At 41.3% G+C, this 22,264-nt stretch overlaps 1 protein-coding gene across 2 annotated transcripts in view; it reads left to right on the top strand.

The window, feature by feature from the left end:
• Positions 1-22,264, top strand: part of LOC137378382 (death-inducer obliterator 1-like) — a 167,249-nt gene that overhangs the window by 132,415 nt on the left and 12,570 nt on the right. For both annotated transcript variants that reach the window (XM_068048653.1, XM_068048652.1), the window contains 3 exons: positions 3,928-4,032; positions 19,797-19,926; positions 21,099-21,627. In XM_068048653.1, the coding sequence (XP_067904754.1) occupies positions 3,928-4,032; positions 19,797-19,926; positions 21,099-21,627 (764 nt within the window). The remainder of the gene's footprint in view (positions 1-3,927; positions 4,033-19,796; positions 19,927-21,098; positions 21,628-22,264) is intronic.

Below are 22,264 nucleotides of genomic sequence, written 5' to 3'. Positions count from 1 at the left end.
AAGTCGTCCCCCGCAACAGTATCCAAAACGGTATACCTGTTGTTGAGGGAAACGGCCACAGGGGATCCCTGCACTGCCTGCTGGTTCCCTCTCCTTCCCCTGACGGTAACCCATCTACCTACTTCTTTTACCTGAGGTGTGACTACCTCCCCATAACTCCTCTCAATAACCCCCTCCGCCTCCCGAATGATCCGAAGTTCATCCAGCTCCAGCTCCAGTTCCCTAACGCGGTTCTCGAGGAGCTGGAGTTGGGTGCACTTCCCGCAGATGCAGTCAGCAGGGACACTCTTGGCGACCCTTACCTCCCACATTCTGCAGGAGGAACATTCAACTGCCTTAACTTCCATTCCCACTATTCTAAATTCCCAACAAATCTACTGAAAACCCCAAAAAAAGTCAAAACTTGTTAGGTTAGCAATCCAACGGACAGAACTTCTTAAATAAAAAGCTTACCTTATCAACACAACAGAGTCCTTTTTTTTTGGTTAGAGGAGGAGGGTGGGTGGGAGACACTACACGTGTAGTGTCTCGGGTACAGCCACCACCCAAATATATAGTTTTTACTTACCCAGCAGTCCCCTGGTCCTCCGAAAACAAAAGGGAATTAACTTTTAAACTTACACTGAATCTTTTTTTTAAATGACTGAGGAATTTGAAAATTAAATGTAATGTGGACTTTGGTATTCAGTTCTTGGTAGGTTTATGTTTGATATAATTGAATGACCATTTCATCCAAGGCATGTGGACTTCAGGGCGGCACAGTGGCGCAGTGGTTAGCACCACAGCCTCACAGCTCCAGGGACCCGGGTTCGATTCCGGGTACTGTCTGTGTGGAGTTTGCAAGTTCTCCCTGTGTCTGCGTGGGTTTTCTCCGGGTGCTCTGGTTTCCTCCCACAAGCCAAAAGACTTGCAGGTTGATAGGTCAATTGGCCATTATAAATTGTCACTAGTATAGGTAGGTGGTAGGGAAATATAGGGACAGGTGGGGATGTTTGGTAGGAATATGGGATTAGTGTAGGATTGGTATAAATGGGTGGTTGATGTTCGGCACAAACTCGGTGGGCCGAAGGGCCTGTTTCAGTGCTGTATCTCTAATCTAATCTAATCTAATCTTGACCACCCACCACTGAGTTTCAAAATCTTGTAATCCTATCAAAGGCTGAACAAATATACCTTGATTTAACGGTAGCCTTTCTGACAGCATCTGCCAGGTCTTTAGATTTTAGTGGTCAATTCAGGCAAAAGTGGAAGTAAAGTAGGATAAATGTTGCCACTTTCTGAACCGTTAAACTTTTCATTTGCTTCACTTTTGCATTATTGCCTCTTTTACCCGCATTGTTTGTCTCTGCAGCTGAGGGCAGGCCAGGAAAGGTAATAGTATAAGAACTTAAGCACTAATAGAGAGGCAGAGCGTTGAGATTCAGTACAGAGACACAGAGACAGAGCTTTAGGCATTGGGCAGGAAAGAGAAAGGTGGGTCATTGACATTCTAATGGGCAGGAAAGCCAGATCAGAGGAGCCCAGGTGGGCTACTGACTTTAGAATGAAATGCTTCATATTCTTCAACAGATTGACAAATAACGTTGAGATTATAAACTTTGAATAAGATATTAAACAAGGCTAAGAACTACAGATGTCATTGGATTACAGAACTTTATCTTGTGGAAATTATTACAAGCCAATACAAACTTCAGAGCCCTTGAGGTTCTCTGTAATAACAGTTAACTTGGCCAAGATCTGTAAGTTTGTATGTGAAACTAGGTATTCATGGAATGTCCATCCTTGTTCACCCCAGGTAAAACAGAAATTCCCCCCTGTCCAGATAAGGGACAAATAGCCATGCCCAATCTCTGCTTTGAATTACAGCTGGCAACACAAGTAATATAAAAAAAAGTAAAACAGTCTGTTTTAATTTGCAACAAGACAAACTCCTCATATTTATCATTTCTTATGTATGCCATGTCAAAACCTAGACCTAAATATAAGATGAAACATTTTAATTGTTCTCTCGCTGATAAAGGTAAGACCGAGGAAGATTAGATTTTTGAAACAGTTCTAATTTAAAAACATCTGGGATAAAAAGCAAGAATTCAGGAAAAGAAAGTGAAAGGGATATAAGGAGAATTTTTTTAATGAGTGTTAGGCATTTTTTTTACAGTTGAACAGCTAGGCCAATAAAATGATGTGCTGTATAAAAAAGGAAGTGAAAGTGAGACTCTTTATAAAGCACAAGCGATGGCATAGAGTTCGACTGCATTTGTCATACTTAGAGACAATGAAAATATATTAACCTTTTAATAGTTACTTTACAGTAGTCGATCTTGCATGTTGCACGTGGGGAGTTAGACCAATTGCAGTCTTCAGGTGAAGCTGATTTATGGGATAGGATAATTCGAATGCAGAAGTAATTCATTCCCCATTTTACAGTCTTGCATGGAGTGCTTAATTTTATATATTCTTTATAGTTGAAATGCAAAACTTACACCATTTTGGGAAGCAAAAGTACAGCTGGTTGGAGCACTGGAGTTCCTCTGCAGTATGGGCTAAGGAGCTGGGTGAAGTAAAACTCAGGTGTCACCATGCTGCCACTGGTGGAAGGGTGTAATTACAGGACAACGTATGCCAGCCAAGAGCGACGTCTCAATTCATTCCATCTTCGCTGCCTTCGGAGAATACTTGGCATCAGGTGGCAGGACTATATCTCCAACACAGAAGTCCTTGAAGCGGCCAACATCCCCAGCTTATACACACTACTGAGTCAGCGGCGCTTGAGATGGCTTGGCCATGTGAGCCGCATGGAAGATGGCAGGATCCCCAAAGACACATTGTACAGCGAGCTCGCCACTGGTATCAGACCCACCGGCCGTCCATGTCTCCGTTATAAAGACGTCTGCAAACGCGACATGAAATCGTGTGACATTGATCACAAGTCGTGGGAGTCAGTTGCCAGCATTCGCCAGAGCTGGCGGGCAGCCATAAAGACAGGGCTAAATTGTGGCGAGTCGAAGAGACTTAGTAGTTGGCAGGAAAAAAGACAGAGGCGCAAGGGGAGAGCCAACTGTGCAACAGCCCCAACAAACAAATTTCTCTGCAGCACCTGTGGAAGAGCCTGTCACTCCAGAATTGGCCTTTATAGCCACTCCAGGCGCTGCTTCACAAACCACTGACCACCTCCAGGCGCGTATCCATTGTCTCTCGAGATAAGGAGGCCCAAAAGAAAGTTTATATAGGCAGTTAGCATTGTGGTAGAGTCATAGAGTTAATGTGGGCAGGAATTTATAATTGGAAAATTTGAGTAATAAAAATGATAATTAAGGTTTTGTAGATGCTGTAGGCACAGATGTGAGGTTTTTTAATATATAGATTCAAATTTATTCTTATTTTGAAGAATACTGGAAAAGAGGATCATGATCCACATTTTCAAAATAATGAAGCAAATTAGTGAGTGGTGTGATGGTGTTTTTGCACAAAACCAGAATTGGAAGAAAAGAACATGACTAAAAGGACCCCGAAGGAAACCATGAAAAGCATCACAACCCTGCTCTGGGCCCAGAGATGGCCTAAGTGGAAAGTGTGTGAGGCTGGAATGAATCTAAAATCTCAAGTACATCCTGCATAATGTGATTTTTTTTTTTATGTAGATGTCAGCAGATGCCTGCTCACTTTGCCACAGCTTTGCACAGATGGTGAACTGACCACATCTGATATGCCTGGGCTGTAATAGAATGGCAACATCAGAATTAGAATATTTTTTAAATGGGCAATGGTGGTAAAAAAATCGTGTTTCCAGTTTAGTTTAAATTAAATAAAAACTGAACATCATCAGCTTGATATGTAAATACCCCAAACACTCTCAATCTTGACATTGACCCGAGACCTTAGACAGTGTTGTGTGAGGTGTGACATGGTTTGATGTTTTTTCCACAGGAACAAAGTGAAAGATTTCAGCGTGAAACCAAAGGATCAGCCTCGCAGGCAGCCAACAAACATGAAGTAGATATGGAGGAGGCACCGCCCATGTCAGATGCTGATGTACGTATAAACTTGAAATGAATCCTAAAAAGCTGGCACTGCGTCCAGTGAAGTGCACAATTCTATCCTTCGAAGAATGCTTTGCATACTTCTTCATTCCTAATCAGTGGCACCCATATTCAGGGTAAAGCTGCTCTTTCAATATTTACAAGTATTTTGAGACTGTCCAAAGCTTTCTTCCAAACTAACATGTTGCTGCAGCTGTCACCAGCTGTTTACAAGTTGCACATTTTCAGTCCTGCATTTCATAATTTTAGCATGTCTTTGTGTTTGTCTCCCCACCTTTTGTTTGCAAGTATCATTGTGTTGTATTTCTTTGTTGTTGTTTAATACTGATGTGACTAGCACTGTTCACCAGGGTTAGCTACTTCTTAAGGAATGTTCTGCCTCTGAAGAAAACATTTTAAATTCCTATCCTTGTGCCCATGAACAGCAGATGTGGTTTCTGTTTGGATGCATCACCACCAAGCCTGTGATCGTTTAAATTATTTTTCAGTGGAGCAGTGCTCTTGAGCCCCGTTGTCTCATTTTTTGGGATTGGAAGATGTGCCCAGACCCATAAGCCCTACATCCAGCATGACACCAAACCCCAGTCTCATACTTTGTCACTTGCTGTCCGTTGCTGACTTAGATATGGCAGCTCTGAGGAAAAACATCTATTTTTTAAACAATCCACCAAAGCTGACCTCAGGAGCTCAATTCCCTTCCTGTATATTTTCCCTTCCCCTGCCCTCCACTACCCCAAACCCCAGATTTGTTCTATTCTGTTCAGCTATCTATCTGTCTCTCTCTTTGTTCCTTGTGTTCATCACCAGGTCGCTGCTGTGCAGGTGCAGACACTCTGGCTATCAGCTGCTGTGTGAGTGGGTTACAGGCTCTACATGCTCAAGTGGCTGTTCTTTTTTTTATTATTATTGGTTAAATCTGCAACATTAAGCCTTAAGGACCCAGCCTTGAGTAGCAACAGTATAGGGGAAGGGCAGAGAATTTGGCCCAGCCTCAAGCAGATGTGGGAATTCAGGGCTCAGCCCTGAATAGCAGCAACAGTGAAGCCTTTGAATGTAGTTTCAGCTGCAAGTGACAGAGGGAGGAAACTGATGAACAGCCAATATGCTTCTGTGTAAAATCTGAATTATGCAGCGAGAAGGACTTGGGCCTGACACCTTCTCTGTTTGAGATGCTGGATTGAGGTTACAGGATGGTGCTGATGGGTGGTGTTGGCCGGGATCTGGCTCAAATGTAACCACAAGCTTCGATAAACACCTGAGGGACCAATGTCATGATTAGCAATGACCAGAAAGTGGACAGACACCTGTATTTTTCATATCTAAAGATAAGGCTTTGAGGTATGATCATGCAAAAGCATTCAGGCTATCAACTGTTGTGCATCTGAGTGAAGTACAAGAGCTGTTCTCAACCTTGTGTTATGTCTGAATATATATCTCGATTATTGACAGTTCCGCATAATATTTTGGTAATTTCAGAGTGAGCACTGCCATTAACACTCATTTAAGAGAACATCAGCTGAAAGTTCACAGATCTGATAAATTATGAATCACTCTGAAGCTTGCTACACAGCAACAACTTGCATTTATATAGTGCCATCAAGACAGTAAAATGGCTCACGGCTCTTCACAGAGTATAATCAGATAAATATTGACACCAAGCCAAAGAAGGAGACGTTAGGACAGGTGACCAAACATTTGGTCAAAGAGATAAAAACAAAAAATGCAGGTCTGGGAGCATCTGTGGAGAGAGAAGCAAAGTTAACGTTTCAGGTCAGTGACCTTTCATCAGAACAGGCAAAGGTTAGAAATGTAAGCAAATAAAGTGGGGGTGGGGCAAAAGATAACAAAAGGGAAGGTTTTTTGATAGGATAGAGGGTCACAGAGAATAACTGACCAGAAGGTCATGGAGCAAAGGTTGTGTTAATGGTGTGGTGAAAGACAAAGCGTTAGTGCAGTGAAGGTGTCAAATGACCAAATAATGAACAGCCCTGGCCAAAAGCACAAACATGAGAAAAAACAGTGGGCAGGCACATGGTAAAAAAAAGAATGATGAAACAAACTAAAATAAAATAAAAATAAAAAAGGCGGGCCAGACATGCTCTGAAATTATTGAACTCAGTGTTCAGTCTGGCAGGCTGTAGCATGCCGAACCGGTAAATAAGATGCTGTTCCTCGAGCTTGCGTTGATGTTCACTGGAACACTGCAGCAAGCCCAGGACAGATATGTGGGCATGAGAGCGGGGGAGGGGGTGTTGAAATGGCACGCGACAGGAAGCTCGGGGTCATGTATTCGGACTGAGCGAAGGTGTTGTGCAAAGCGGTCACCTAATCTGTGTTTGGTCTCCCCACATTGCGAGCAGCGAACACAGTATGCTAAATTGAACGAAGTACAAGTAAATTGCTGCTTCACCTGAAAGGAGTCTTTGGGGCCTTGGGCCTTGGATAGTGAGGAGAAAGGAGGTAAAAGGGCAGGTATTACACCTCCTGCGATTGCATGGGAAGCTGCTGTGGGAAGGGGACAAGGTGTTGGGGTAATAGAGAAGTGGACCAGGGTATCGTGGAGGGAACGATCCCTTCGGAATGCTGGGAGGGGAGGGCAAGATGCGTTTGGTAGTGGCATCATGCTGGACGTGCAGAAATGGCAGAGGATGATCCTTTGGATCTGGAGGCTGGTGGGGTGGACAGTGAGGGCCAGGGGAGCCCTGTCGCAGTGCGGTGGGGGTGGGGAAAGGGTGAGGGTAGAGGTGCGGGAAATGGACCGGACACTGTTGAGGGCCCTGTCAACCACAGTGCAGGGAAATCCTCGGTTGAGGAAAAAGGAAGACATATAAAAAACGATCAGAGGTAGGTTTTAAGCAGTGTCTTAAAGGTGGAGAGAAAGCGGGGTGGGGAAAAAATTCCAGAGGTTAAGTTCTAATCTGGTTTCTGATGATATTCAATTCATGTATACCCATCCCTCCCAGGAAGGTTCATTTCTCGGTCTGTCTGCATCTTTAGCTTGTCCAATTGTGCATTCTTCCCTCTTCCCTGCTCATTTGCTTTAATCATTTCCAGTAAATTTGTGCATGATTTACACCAAAATATTTTGTTCCCAAATTGTATTTTTTTTACAATTACCAGTCTACTTACATAGAAAATATAAATTTTATATTTACTTCTTGATCCTTCGTGCAGTCATCAATCAAAAATTGATTAAAATCAATTCATAAAAATTTGTGATGTGCTGCATAGTATATAGTGATGCATATTTAAGTAATTTTTAATTTTTAAAAATCCATCCTGCCCATGTATCCCACATGGATTCTTCCCAAAGCAATTCATGTGCTTTGCCAGTAAATGTCGGTTGAAGTCCTTTTCGAAAAGTTGGGGCAGTAAAATTTGGGCCTTGAAAAGAATGATCATTGGAAATTCTCTGCCATAATATTCCGAACATTCTGCCTAATTCAGCAACACTGTTTGCATTGGAACCATTGCTGGCTAGTATAGAGGCACAAGTGAGAGAGGGCATAAAAAAGGAAAGACCAGACACAATCATTTTGGGTACAATAAATAGATAGTAACAAAGGTGAACTATTATTGGGGTATGCTAGATAGAACACCACCATCCCCCTGCCACTCAGGCTGAGGTGAAATCCCTGGAACTGTAGGATGAGATGAGGAAGGTGGCTAACAAGGAGCCAACTATAGTAATTGGTGATAGCAACTTAGCAGAAATTGACAAGGGCAATAATATCACTCCTGGTAAAGCAGGGATGGAATGTCTCAAGTTAATAGAAGACTGTTTTGTGGCATAGTTTGACAGTACAATGATTAGCGAGGTTATAAAAACCCAAAACTAAATTACCAAATTTTAAGAGGACCAACTTTGTGCTTTGGAAGTTTCATCAGAGTGGGCCTGGCAGTTTTGAATATGATTCGCAGAGTGGAGGAACTATGGAGTTCCTTTCAGGAGGCAATTCTGAATGCAGTGGATCAATGTGTACCCAGCAGAGTTAAAGGTGCCAAGTTTAAAGGTGCTCCTGCCTGGTTGAATGGCACTAATAAGCAGTGCATAAAGAAGTAAAAAAGACATTTAAAGCCATGAAGGAAGATGGCACAAAATTGAGACTGATTCAATATCCAAAAGCATCAGAGTGGTAAAGACAAATTTTGAATTGAATAGAACCATAGCAAAATTATGGCACAGAAGGAGGCCATTCAGCCCGCCGTGTCCACGCCAGCCGAAAAAACTAGCTGCCCAATCTAATCCCACTTTCCAGCACTTGGTCCATAACCTTTGCCAGCTACAGCACTTCAGGTGCATGTCCAGGTACCTTTTAAAAGAATTGAGGGTTTTTGCCTCCACCACCATTCCTGGCAGTGAATTCCAGACACCCACCATCCTCTGGGTGAAAAAGTTTTTCCTCATGTCCCCTCTAATCCTTCTACCAATCACCTTAAATCTGTGCCCCTGGTAATTGACCTCTCCAGTCGGGGAAACAGGTCCTTCCTGTCTACTCTATTTAGACCCCTCATGTTTGTACACCTTAATTAAATCACCCCTCAGCTCCTCTGTTCTAAGGAAAACAACCCTAGCCTATGTAATCTTTCCCCATAGCTGCAACGTTCGAGCCCTGGCAACATTCTTGTAAATCTCCTCTGTACGCTCTCCAGAGCAATTATGTTCTTTCTGTAATGTGGTGACACGAACTGTACGCAATACTCCAACTGTGGCCTAACCAGCGTTTTATACAGTTCCAGCATTACATCCCTGCTTTTGAATTTGATACATCGGCCAATAGAGGAAAGCATTCCATCTGCCTTCTTCACCACTCTGTCTACCTGTCCTGCCGTCTTCAGGGACCTGTGGACATGCACTCCAAGGTCTCTCATTTCTTCTACCCCTCTCAATATCCTCCCGTTTATTGTGCATTCCCTCGTTTTATTTGCCCTTCCCAAATGCATTACCTCAGACTTATCTGTATTGAATTCCATTTGCCACTTTTCCGCCACTCAGCCAAACCATTGATATCTTTCTGGAGTCTACGGCTATCCTCTTCACTATCAACTACACGGCCAATTTTTGTGTCATCAGCAAATTTCCCAATCATGCCTTCTACATTTAAGTCCAAATCATTAATATTTACAACAAACAGCAAGGGACTACTGAGCCCTGTGGAATGCCACTGGAAACAGCTTTTGATTCACAAAAACATCCGTCGATTACTACCCTTTGTTTGCTGGCCCTGAGCCAATTCTGGATCCAACCTGCCACATTCCCCTGTATCCCATGGGTTTTCATTTTACTGACCAGTCTGCCATGTGGGACCTTGTCAAATGCCTTACTAAAATCCATGTATAGCAAGAGGAGTGAAATAGTTTTTTTAAGGAGATGTTAAGAGAAAAGAAAAAGGAAGGATGGAATAGGACCCCAAATGTTGGATCAGACATAACAACTACTGCTATACAGGCTGCAAAAGTGCTAAATAAGTTTTTTGCTGTAGTTTTTTTGTCAAGCAGAAGACAGATAATTGATCTCTAAAAGGAACTGAAGGGTGTTGCTGTAGTAAGTTGTGACAGTATTCACATCACTAACAGCATGGTTGCCAACCAGCTATGGAAATTTAGGATGATCAATCTCTTGAGTCTAGAAAAAATACATTCAAGGATCCTTAAGGAACTAAGTGAGAAAATTGCAGAAACTGTGACACAAATCTTCCAGAATTCACTGAATCGAGGAGGGGTACCTGAGGACTGGAAAAAGGCAGATATTTCTCCTCTCTTTAAGTAAGTTAGCAAAAGTGACCCAAGAAACTACAGACCATGTGTTTGGCATCCATTGCAGGTTAATTTATGGAATCCCTTATTAAAGATAAGATCCTGTGGCATCATGATGGAAATAATATCATGAAACATTAACCAGTATGAGTTCATGAAGTGGAGGTCATGCTGAACTGATTTGCTGGTGATCTTTGAACATGAGCTTGATGGGTGTCCTGCAGTGAATGTGGTGCACTTGAATTTGATATAGTTCCTCTGGAAAGGCTGGTACTTAAAGCAGGAGCAATGGAAATATTTTGTGATGGATACATAATTGGTTGGTTAGAACCCAGAGGGTAGTGGTACAGGGATTATCATACTGTTAGAACTATAGGCGAGGACAGGGTGGATTCAGTTCTGGTGGCTTTCATTTGGAGAAACTTTCTGACTCGCAGGTTTCACGCAAGAAGACAGTGAGTTGCCATCTCCAGGAGAAAGGGGTAAGTTTTTTAAAAAAAAAACTGAAATAAATTAGTTCCATTTGAAGGGATGAGATTATTGCAGCGGAACACAAAGTTATACATATGGTTTCAGCAGCTCCCTCCTTGGTGGGATAATACTGACTAGAATAATGCTGTAATTCTGTCATATATGAAATAAAGGTAGTAACTGTTCCAGTAAAGCACAGTTTTTTTTCTATCATTTCTTTTTGGAGGTTAAGGAACTTCGGAACAGGAGCAGACCATTCAGCCACTTGAACCTGTTGTGTCATTCAATGAGATCATGGCTGGCCTGTATCTTAACTCCATTGATCTGCCTTGGTCTGTAACAGTTAATACCCCTGCCTAACAAAACTCATCAATCTGTTGTGAAATTTTCAATTGACTCCAGCCTCAACAGATTTTTAGGGAGAGAGTTCCAGATTTCCACTGCCCTTTGTGTGAGCAAATGCTACCTGGTATTACCCGTGACAAGCTTGACTCTTAATTTTAAGGTTATGCCCCTTATTCTAGACTCCTCATCACCAGGGGAAATAGTTTCTCTCTACCTGTCAAATCCTTTAATCAGCTTAAGCACCTTAATTAGGTCACCCCTTAACCTTCTATATTAAAGGGATTACAAGCCTAGTTTGGGCAAGATGTTCTTATAATTTAATCCTTTTAAGCCCTGGTATTCCAGTGAATCTAGATACTCTGAACAGAAACTTTAGATTTCATCCTAAGTTTATTTGTCTTCCACAACAGTTGATTAACCATCATTCTGTGAGGAAAATTTCAGGAATTTGACTCTTCAGAGTGTTTTGGCACAGCAGCCTTGTGAATGTTGCACTCTGTTCTCCCTTCCACCCGCCCCCCCAGCCTCCATTTCATAACGTTACATTTCAGACCATCTCCCACACACTGCTTATGTTCACCAGAAAAGGCAGCTACGTGGAAGGAGTAAGTACACTCACTCTCTGACAGGTAGGAAAAGAACGTATTCACTGTCAGACACTAGATCTCATGTTAAACTATAAATTGTTTATGATGAGATATATAAATAGAGTAAGCTATATCAGCAGATTAAAATACTGTTGTACTTGACTGATTCAGATATCTTAACTTCTTAAAGTAATAATAGTTCTGGAGTCTCCTGCACTGACTTGAATGCAATTGATTTGAGAGGGCTGATGATGAGCAGCGATTGCAAGGCCTTTCTGCCAGAAACAGCTTTTCACGTCACAAATGTTAATTTTGAGATCTTCCATGGCTTTCCTCGATGGGAGTGCATTTTAAAATAACAGCTGTCACTCTTCTCATAATGGCAAAATGTATACATTGAAGAACTAATTAAACAAGTTTTGTCCTGAGAATATAAGCTGGGATAAACCATACCATTGAAGCTAACACCTGTACTCTAGACAGAGTCAGTCTTTTTTTTTAAAGTATTCATACTTTAGATGTGTGCATCACTGGCAACTCTGGCATTTATTGCCCATCCCTACTTGCACTGAAGGTGTTAGTGAACTGCTGAACTCCATGTGGTGATTCTGTTAGGTGGAGTGTTCCAGAATTTTTACTCATTGATGATAGCAACTGTCGATATATTCCAAGTTGGAATGGGATCTGAGACTTGGAGGTGACTGTGTTCCCAAGCACCTGCTGCTATTTACCTTATAAGTGGTGGAGATTACATTTTTGGGAGATGTTCTCGAAGAAGTCTTGGTGAGTTCCTTTAGTGCATCCTGTCGATAGTACACATTGCAGCCACTGTGTGCTGGTAGTGGAGAAGGTGAATGTTTCGGATAATGCACTCGTATCTTTCAGAAAGCATTTAATATTTGTTCCTAAGATGTGATACATGCTGGGCTGCATATTTGCTTTGCCTACAGGCTTGCACGTTAAAATCCTTAGTCTCAGTGCATCTTAAATGAAAGGCTATAACCTGGAAATTTCATAGTTGTCCACTTTTTCAACCAAAGTGGCAGAAAAGAAAGGAAATGGGAGCATCAGGATTATATATGTACAAATTTGCAAGGACTGTAATCACGGAGGTGGAGAAAGAGGGAGACTTGGTATGGTGAGGACATAAAATGCTATCGGTAGGTAATCTGGCTTGATAACCATTTATCCTCCATACATAAGATTTTCACACCAAGTATATTCTCATAAGCAGAGTGATCTAAGCAAGTTCCCCACATGGAAAGGAGAACTGCTCCAAGTAACATTGAGACAAAATTACAGACTTGTGTCTTAATTAATTTATGACTTGTGTAGTGCATGGCCCAATGCCAACACTTCATCATTGGAGCATGTTGGCTGAGATCCCCCCAAAGATAGTTATCTGGACAGGAAGTTATTGTTTGATCCTGGAAAATCCCTAGACATGTTGGGGAATTATATACACTCCTCTTCACCCTTCCTGAACTAACACGAAATAAGAAAAAATGAAGTACCAATTCCAATGGATATTTCTCCCAGCTCATTGTCACTGTATCCTTGAGATCTTTCCAAATGAAGTTTGTGTGGTGACCAAAGAACTCAGAGCATCATTCAGCACTGCTGCTCTTTCTCAAGTGGACAGAGAGCACAGCTGATCATACAGTTGACAACAGAAATGTAGTCCCTTATGGAATAGGGACTATTATTGATTTCCATTCATTGGGGGAAAATGATGTATATAAAAATTAAACAATCAGCGATATTCTGTTGTGCCAGCTTAATAATTCTAAACAATCAACAATAAATAGAATCTAAATAAAGTTGAGTTGGCAATGTAACTTCAAAACATTTTTAGACCTTGAGCAATGTACTTCAGAGGATGCCTCATGCTACACTGTAACCATTTATGGTAGGAGGAAACTGGATATTCCATTGCATTAAATGTTTAAACCACCATATGAGGAAGACATTAGCTGGTATTGGAAGGAACTCAAAGGTAACTTTACTTAATTTTACTCTCAATTCTTCTGGACCCATGAGCCATGGCACAATCGAAAGTGGGAAATGCCATTTCAAGTGTTGTATTCAACCATTGCCCTTTTGCCCACGTGCCTTAATTGTGACCAAGCTACAATGCCAAGGATCAGAAGATGGGTGCAGAGGTGACCAGGCCGAGGTATTCCTCTACTATTAGCTTTCTCGGTAAGTTCTGCAACTGTGGGTGGAAAGGATATCCCTGTTCTGAGTCATTTGCCCAGTGTTCCTTCTGGAAATAATGTGGGCAGCCACAAGATTAAGGTGTTGTGGTCTCTCCCTGGAAAATGGTTACTAATGTGCATGTTGACGTATGTGGAGTCAGATACCACTTAGACATTAATTGCAGTTTGGAAATCCACCTGATTTCAGTCTTTTCTATAGTCTTATTAGGAAAATGGGACAGGGAGGCCAACTGTCAAATTCTCAGTCCAAAAAACATACCTTGGAGTCTTTTTGTCTGCCACTTGCCAGCCTTGCTACATGTAAATGTTAGTTTGAGGCCATGGTTTGGTGCCATGGCTGATAGCAACCAACCCCACCATTTCTTCCCCCCCTCAATGCCACTTCATAAAAAGCATGTCTCATTGGAAGAGCAGTTGAGGCCTAGCTAGAGTTGCTGCAGATCTGATGGGACAGCAAAGATCTCTGGAGCAAGCTGGTGGTAAGTTTTTTTTTCAAGTATGTTATAAACATTTAAGATTTTTGAAAACATTAAATTTTTAGGTACATAATTAAAGTTCTTTTTAAGTATTTAAAAAGTTGTTAAATGTAATTTTGGTTACTAGTCTTCAAGAACCAACGGTGAGCTTCTTGCGCCTTCCTGTCTTATTCTGCTATGAGAGGAGTCACTGCAGAGATGCCAGGCTGAACAGGCAACATGGGTAGCTTCTGACCTCTGCTGATCCAATTATGGGTATTTCACCATGACTCCTTTGCAATTCTTCAGAAAGTCACGCCTCCCTCACAAAGTGGCTAAGGTACAAGTCCACTACTAAATTTTTACTGCCATTACAGTCCCATTTGGCAACAAACACAATTCAGCTGCTTACTGGCATGCTGCTGTCTTCCACAACTACCAAGTGTATATTTGGAAATCATTGTTTTACTCTCTCACACAGGTAATCTTTCACCTTGTCCCAAATCTTTTAGCACATATTCCATCAGTAGCAAAAACACTTCACTGAAAACAAATGTGACAACCTGCAGCTATTGTGGCTAGCCTTGGTGCCTCCTCATGTGTGCACTTTCAATCCTAGCCTCCTACTTTTACAGGTAGTTAGGAGATGGCTGGCTGATTTGCAGCAAAAGCCATGGCAATTGAGCTGGAACCTCCCAGTTTTTGGTTGGGGGCATTCTGTACTCAGGAAAGTAGAATGAAGGCATGATGCATGCTGTCGTACAAGATGCAACCCAGTTTTCTCAAGGGTGTATGTTAACAAGTGTTGGTCATGAATACCCATCACCTGAGTCTTTCACTGCTTCCCTACATGTACAGTTCTGAGTAAGGGAGCACATGCTTGGAAGAGAGTGGTTGTGAAGGTTATTGTGGTACCTCCTGTTTGCAGATGTGTTCATCATAGGGCGACATCGTTGCAATTTGGAAACATTCCAATTGCAGTGCATTGTTGCAAGATAGACCTACCTTTTGTTAACATTGGCTGAAGGCAGTGATTTTCTTTTGGTATTGAATAACCAAGTGAGTGGTTGGTGGAAATGGTATTCATTCCTAAGGTCACCTTTTTCTTTCTAGGCCATAAAATTGGTGCTTCTTTGCTGCATTACAGACAATGGCATCTCCAATGAAGTCTTCAAATTTCTAGACTTAGTGCCTTGAAGAAGTGATACCATCAGACATTTCACTAAGCCACATTGTTATATACAAAATGACTCACTTTAACCTTTGCAGCAACGCTGGATTCCCTAGGTGGGTAAACTGCTTACACAGGACCCTATTAGTGAGGCTCCACAATCAATATGCAGTGAAAGTGCTCTGAAGTAAATTGAGCCGGTTCTCAATATAGTTAATTAATGGGTACGAATACAGCTTCAGTGGGATATCGGCAACTCATCCACTACTGAGGAAAATCTAGTCCTCGCCTTTTTTTCTGCATAAAGGCCATGGGGTTCATAACTAAGGTCCCTGATGCTTTTGAGTAACATATGCGACTTTCTGCACGCAAGGGAATGCTGCCGTTTGGTGAAAATTGCATGTTGTCTCCCGGGCTGATGCCTCCTTTATTTATTTTTTATTTAGAGATACAGCACTGAAACAGGCCCTTTGGCCCACCGAGTCTGTACAGACCAACAATCACCCACTTATACTAACCCTGCAGTAATCCCATAATCCCTACCACCTACCTACACTAGGGGCAATTTATAATGGCCAATTTACCTATCAACCTGCAAGTCTTTGGCTGTGGGAGGAAACCAGAGCACCCGGCAAAAACCCACGCGGTCACGGAGAACTTGCAAACTCCGCACAGGCAATACCCAGAATTGATCCCGGGTCCCTGGAGCTGTGAGGCTGCGGTGCTAACCACTGTGCCGCCCCAATTCTGTAGTATAAGTGAAGATTTTGTCCTGTGTAAACCTAGAAGCTGTTACTTCCTTAATATTTGTGTGTACTGCAGACTGCCTGGAGTTTCAGATGTCTCCTAGCATAACATGGAAGGGTAACGGTGGCATGAAAGTTTCATGACATGGTCACCTTCACTTCTACAGGAAGAGCCATTCTTGATCCTAATGTGTATAGATAATTGGGCAACAAGTGGCACACATCTGGGGCAGTTTGTCATGTGACATGTATGCTGTGGTGATTGGGAGCTCTTCACATGTTTAGCTACCGCTTCTGGGCTAATGCCATATACGGACAAGATACCTCCGTGATTAATGCCTCTACATTTGTTGCTCCCTCATGACCTCTTAATTATACAGTCTGTTTGAACCCCCCCATACACTGCCTATTTTATGCCTTTTTATAGTGTTACATCAAAGCAGAAAATACATTTAAAAATAAAAGTGTAAAGAGTAATGGCCTTCCCAGGAAAACTGACATATACATGGATTAAAAATGCAGCAAGAGAAAAATAACAACTTCTGCTTTTAAGACCACCTGGAGCAGGCAGTGTAACCTTATCTTCCTTGTTTTTATGGGAGAAGCTCGTGTTCTGGGTTGAATCTCATCCAAGCTTGTAAAATGGGGCCAAGATTGTTAAAGGGCCATTTAAGCACATTAATGGGGCTCTTGCATGCTGGAGGTCCACCTGAACAGGATGTAGAGGACTGGGGGTAATTAAATCAAGTATTGCAGCATAGGCCCAAAGGACAACCACTGCCAGTCTTCTAAAAATTCTGCAACACAGTCTAGAAGACTGCTTGACTTGGTATGGTACAAATAATCACAGATAAGCTAAGACATTAACTGGTTAACCTGCCGAATACAGCGCACAGCCTGCAATCTCACCTTGTATATTCGAGGGCTAGAAAAAGCTCAAAGGCATATATATTTCTTGAAAAGTAATTATAGAGCTGAGAATAACCATTATCTTTTCAAAGGTTTAACTATTCGCTCAGCAAAGGTGTCTCAATGTAGACAACATAATGTGCATTCCATATATGTACACGCAGGCAGACAACATTTCTCAGTGAGTGGCAACCAAAACTATTGGTCATTACAATGCTGGTGAGCTATAAATTCCTAACATTCTCAATGCATTTCAGATTATTGTGATCTGAAACAAAAGGGGAGCATCAACCTAGAGGGTTTAAAGTTTTTATAGCATCATTATGAAATGGAATTCCATACATCTGATGAGAAAAAGTGACACATGACAACAATGGCTGCTGGATTGTCTTTTAAAAACCCAACTGGTTCTCTAATGTTCTTCAGAAAAGAGAATCTGCCACTTCTTCCTAGTCTCGTCTACTACACATTACTCTCGACCACACTACATGGTTGATTCTCTAATGCCCTCCAAAGTGGCCTAACAAGCCACTCAGTTGTATAGATGATCGCTACTCGAAAGCCTGCTACCACCACCTGAGGACAAATAGGAATGGGTAATAAATCTAGTCTTGCTCATGTTTACATGCTGAGAACATTTTCAAATCCATACTTGTAACTGCGATGTATTGCAAGTTAAACCAATGAATTTAGGATTTCTCACTGATATTAAAACCATTGTATAAGCAGACTCTGGTTATTTCTCATTGTACCTGTGAATGTTTAATAAAATCCTGAAGCAGCTAGCAGATTGGAGGACAACTCTACAAGTATTCCTGAACGCAAAGTTGATGAATATCTGTCATTGTGGATCTGTCTTGGCAGCTTCTCATACTCCATGCTGTCAAATTTGAACTGTAATCATGCTGACTTATTCCAGAACATAAACAACATATAAAATGGGATCAGAGTAGATTGTTTCCCAGCTTGAATTTAGACTTAAATTTCAGGGTAGACTCCAGGGTTGTTTCCCCTGACTGGGGATTCGAGAACACAGTCTCAGGATAAGGGGCTGATCATTTAGGACTGAGATGAGTAATTTCTTCACTCAAGGGGTTGTGAATGCTCCGTCATTGAATATATTTCAGGGTGAGATAAGACAAATTTTTGGGGTGTCAGGGAATCAAGGGATTGAAGTGGAAGATCAGCCATGATTGGTGGAGAAGGCTCAACGGGCTGTATGATTACTGCTCCTATTTATTTTTATTTCGAATAATCAAATTAAATTTTTTTAACCTGGGATGGGGCAACAATATTTACCAAACTCCCCCAAATGGGGTTTGATTTTTTGTTTTGTAGCACCTTTCAACATAACTGTAGGACTCTGCTGACTTAGAATGTAGAGATTGTCATTATCACTTAAATAAATGTAATTTTGAGGTGGACATGTACAGTATGGGATCTCTAAAGAATAAAATTAAGTCTACCTACAGGAGCTGCAGTGTACTGCTAGATACCTACCCTGGCACACTAACAGGCTGATCAGCATCTATGAATGCTAATGCACATTGTTCATGCATCTACCAAGATATTTATATACGAAGAGTCTTTCTTGTGTATTTTGTGACTACTGTGAAAACAATTTAATAATTTTGAACAAAAATATGGCTGCTGCAGAAACAAAAGCTTTGAAGGAACTTAAAAGGCAAACTGGAACTGTGGCATGTTCTGACTTAATTCTAAACAAGACTTTGCCAGGTTTGCATGATTGATTTTGAAAGATATTTGGTTATACCAAAAGATCACTAGCATCACCAGAAGTAATTAGCGGAGAACTGCAATCAGGTTTGGCCTTCATATTTGATCCAACTTCTGTTCCAACATCATAGTAAAAGGAGCATTGACCAAAGCATACTAAATACTGTATGCATCTTTTGATCTTATGGATTGGCAAATTTCTAAACCCTTTTACACTATGCACAAACTTTTTGTGGCCTTTATTCTGCCAGTTCCTAGCTGTTAATTTTTTTTTGTGTCCAAACTATTCCATGGTGTTCTGTAGCTGAACTTCCCTGGGTCTTTTCTGAAGTTATATATATCCCTCTCTTACTGTTGTTTTCACAGCTATTTTTCTTTAAATCTTTTCTCAGCTGCTTTCAGTTATTTGTTTTTTCCTGTGATCTGCCTTTTGCTGTCATATAATGGATCAGTGGATAGAGTAAAATACTGATGGCTTTTGTTCTTGGGTTGGGGTATATGATGCTTATTGTATTTAACATTTAAAAATGAGTTAAAATAATTTGTGTTCCAGGGTAAATATGATTTGTAGTTTGTCATGTGACTGAGGAAGGTTTCCAGTTCAGTCAGTGGTATGTGCTGCTTGGCTTATTTCAGCCAGAGCTGCAGGGTATTACAGTTTGACTCCCTTTCCCTGAGCTAGGAATAGGGAAGAACAGGTCAGAGATTTTGCTGGAGTTATCTACATTGGCAAAATGATGAAAATGACATTTGTGATCAAAAACCCTTGAGCCAAATCATAGATCCATTTAAGCTTGTGGAAGTACAATAACAGCAAATCAATGACGTACGACTGTGGTGATTAGCTGCAAATGTTGGACAATCTGCTCTGCTGTCAGCTCTTGTGCGAGTCCTGTACTCCTGATCTCACCAAATACAATGATCATCCCAAAGCATGTGTAGCCTGGTGGCAGGGAAGACAGTATGATGCAATCTGACATAGAGTTACATATAATCCTTAAATTTGAGATTTGATAATTGAAAATTAATTTCATTCAAGATGGGTGAGGTTTGGCAGGCCTGGTTTCTATATTTTGAATTTTAAAGAGAAAATGGAAGGCTGTTGGTGCTTGTGGAACCCCATCCCAGTTTTAGTCACAGCCTTCAGGAGAAGAGAAAATTGGGCGAGATGGCTAGCTACAAGAATTTGACACCTACACTTGCAGGTCTCTTTCTCTTGAGACTTCTCCCAGATCATTATAATTGGGGTTGAACACTAGGCAGAAGTACTGGATATCGTAGTTGCAAGTGCATCATTGTATTTTTACTACAATTGTTCAGTGTCTTTCAGTGTGGTTGAAGTTTATGTGTGTTTCTCAGGAGCAGGAAGATGCACGTCCTGCTCAGAAGACAAGCCTTCCACTACCTGATATCTTCAGCAGCATGCTTAAAGACACAACAGATGAACACCGGGCACACCTGTTTGATCTGAACTGCAGAATCTGTACAGGTAAACAGCACAAAAACACTTTAGGATTTATCATGCAACAGTTGTGGGAGAGCAAAACCAGAATTGTGCAATCTCAATCATCACTAATGAAATGCATAGAATCCTACAGCACCAAGGAGGCCACTCAGCCCATCCTATCTGCTGGCTCTTAGAACGAGCTACCCAATTAGTCCTGGACCCTTCTGTAACCGTGCAGATTTTTCCTTTTCGAGTATATAACCAATTCCCTTTTGAAAGTTGAATCTGTTTCCACCACTGTTTTCAGTCAGTGCATTCCACATCATAATTCAGTGTTTGAATGTTGATCTGTCATCTGAGGTCCAATGCACCCATATTCAGTGCTTAGCAGTGTATCTACAATGCAACACGACATAATTGTACTTTAGTTGGATTTTAGGCTTACATTTTGCAAAAATCTATTTGACTAATTGCTTATTGAGGATGATGAGCACTGATGCAAATATAAGAGATAGTTTGTTGCATAATTTAAAAAGAAGTCTGAATAAATATAGGGTAAAACTTTGAGGCCCTAGACCTCTGATAGGGCCTCTCACATAGCAGACACATTATCAGAAAGTCAGGAGTATTTTGCCTGTAGTGTTCCATCTAAGGCATTGATGGGACAGAAAATTGTGGGTAATGTACAGATAAACTGCTACTACGTGACTTTCCTCAGAATGTTGCACCCGTAGTATCCAATATTGCTTTATTTTTAGTTGATGCTTGCCACATGTTGATGGTTCTTGTGTGGTTAATAGGGTCCAATCACAACTATTTAATTTCACAACAGAACAAAAGGTAGCCGTTACACTTGCACTTTAAATAAGTTTGAGAATTTTTAATAATTCAAGTTCTAACTTTTGCTGGGTTGAAGCCCTGGATCTAGCCAAGCAATTGGCTCCCAGATGAATGTGGAACTTAATTAATGAGCAAGTCTTACCTGGGCATCACTTCAAAAATGTTTTTTATTTTGTCTTGGTGCAAAGTCACAAAAGATCAACTGGCATGCTTGGGAACTTCAGTAAAGTGAACAATAGGAACAGAAATGTGGACGTGAATTCAGACTTTTTATTTCGGGACTAATGCTGATAAGCTGTAGCACAAGCCATATCTGTATTTAACTGAACCCCAAACCTTTAACTCAATCTGTTGATTTGCACACTCCCTTTTAGGAAAAGTTCAAGTCTCAGATGATGAACCAATGCCTAAGAAGCCGAAAGTGGTAACCAAAAAAACAGAACCAAAAATGAAACCAAGGCCTGATGTGAGACGTCAGCAAGAACAAGACAAAGCAACAGTGACTGTTTCAGCACCAAGAGAACACCCTGGTTCAACCCAAGAAGTAACCCCTTTTCCCACTCCACCAGTCGCCCCTATGGCTACCAATGCAGTTACTTCACAGCCCACTTCAGAATCTGTCAGCAACTCCTTCATATCACCAGCCAATAATCTAACTAGAGCTGCCGGGACAGATAGAGCATCCATCACTGTAGGTTCTTGGCTTAGCACCTCCACTGCCCCTAAGACTATATTATCAACATCTTCAACTGGTACCACAGTTTCTGAGACAGCAATGGGGAGAACTTTTGGTGGTGAGGAGGAGGTGCCAAAATCCATTTTGACATCTGCAACACCCAAATCTATACTGACAAAACCATCAACTGCACCTGAGCAAAACTACACAGTCTCGACAACAGTAAGGTGTGTAAGATCCATAAGGAGAAAAGCAACCCAAAACCACTAGTCAATAACCTTCAGGCTAATTTACATATAAAACAGTTCCAAAAAGGATTTGAGAATAGCTCTCAAACAGGAAGCAGTGTGCCCTGTTCATCCATCCATCCAGCAATGTAAACATTGCTGTAGATCTCACAAGTGCATTGAAGCAACTTGTATTATGATTTTTTTTTTTTAAAGTACAGACTGTCAATATAACACAAATCTGCTGCAGATAACCACTGAGATTCAAAATAAATACTAGATAACCTTTGCCCCTAGAGAAGGGCTGCCTTTGAACAAGGCAGAAGTCAGAAATCCCAACTGATTTTGCATAACATATCCGAGTTCATTTCTCTTCCTGTTGAGTTCATATCAAAAACAACTTCTCGTCCCTGCTCTTTCTCCCCCATCCTAAATACCCTGTTATGACCTCAACTCAACTCAACATGAAAGATTTGGACTAATGATGCTGAACAGTTGTTAAGACACTTGGGTTGAGATCATGGCTGATCTGCAAACTAACTCCACATACCTTTGCCCCATAATACCTTTGGATAGCAAAAAATTATTACCTACAGATTCAAAATAAAACATTGATCTAGTATCAGTTGTCATTTGT

Source organism: Heterodontus francisci, chromosome 16, assembly GCF_036365525.1.
Source record: "Heterodontus francisci isolate sHetFra1 chromosome 16, sHetFra1.hap1, whole genome shotgun sequence".
NCBI lineage: Eukaryota > Metazoa > Chordata > Chondrichthyes > Heterodontiformes > Heterodontidae > Heterodontus > Heterodontus francisci.
This window is presented reverse-complemented; position numbering and strand designations above follow the sequence as displayed.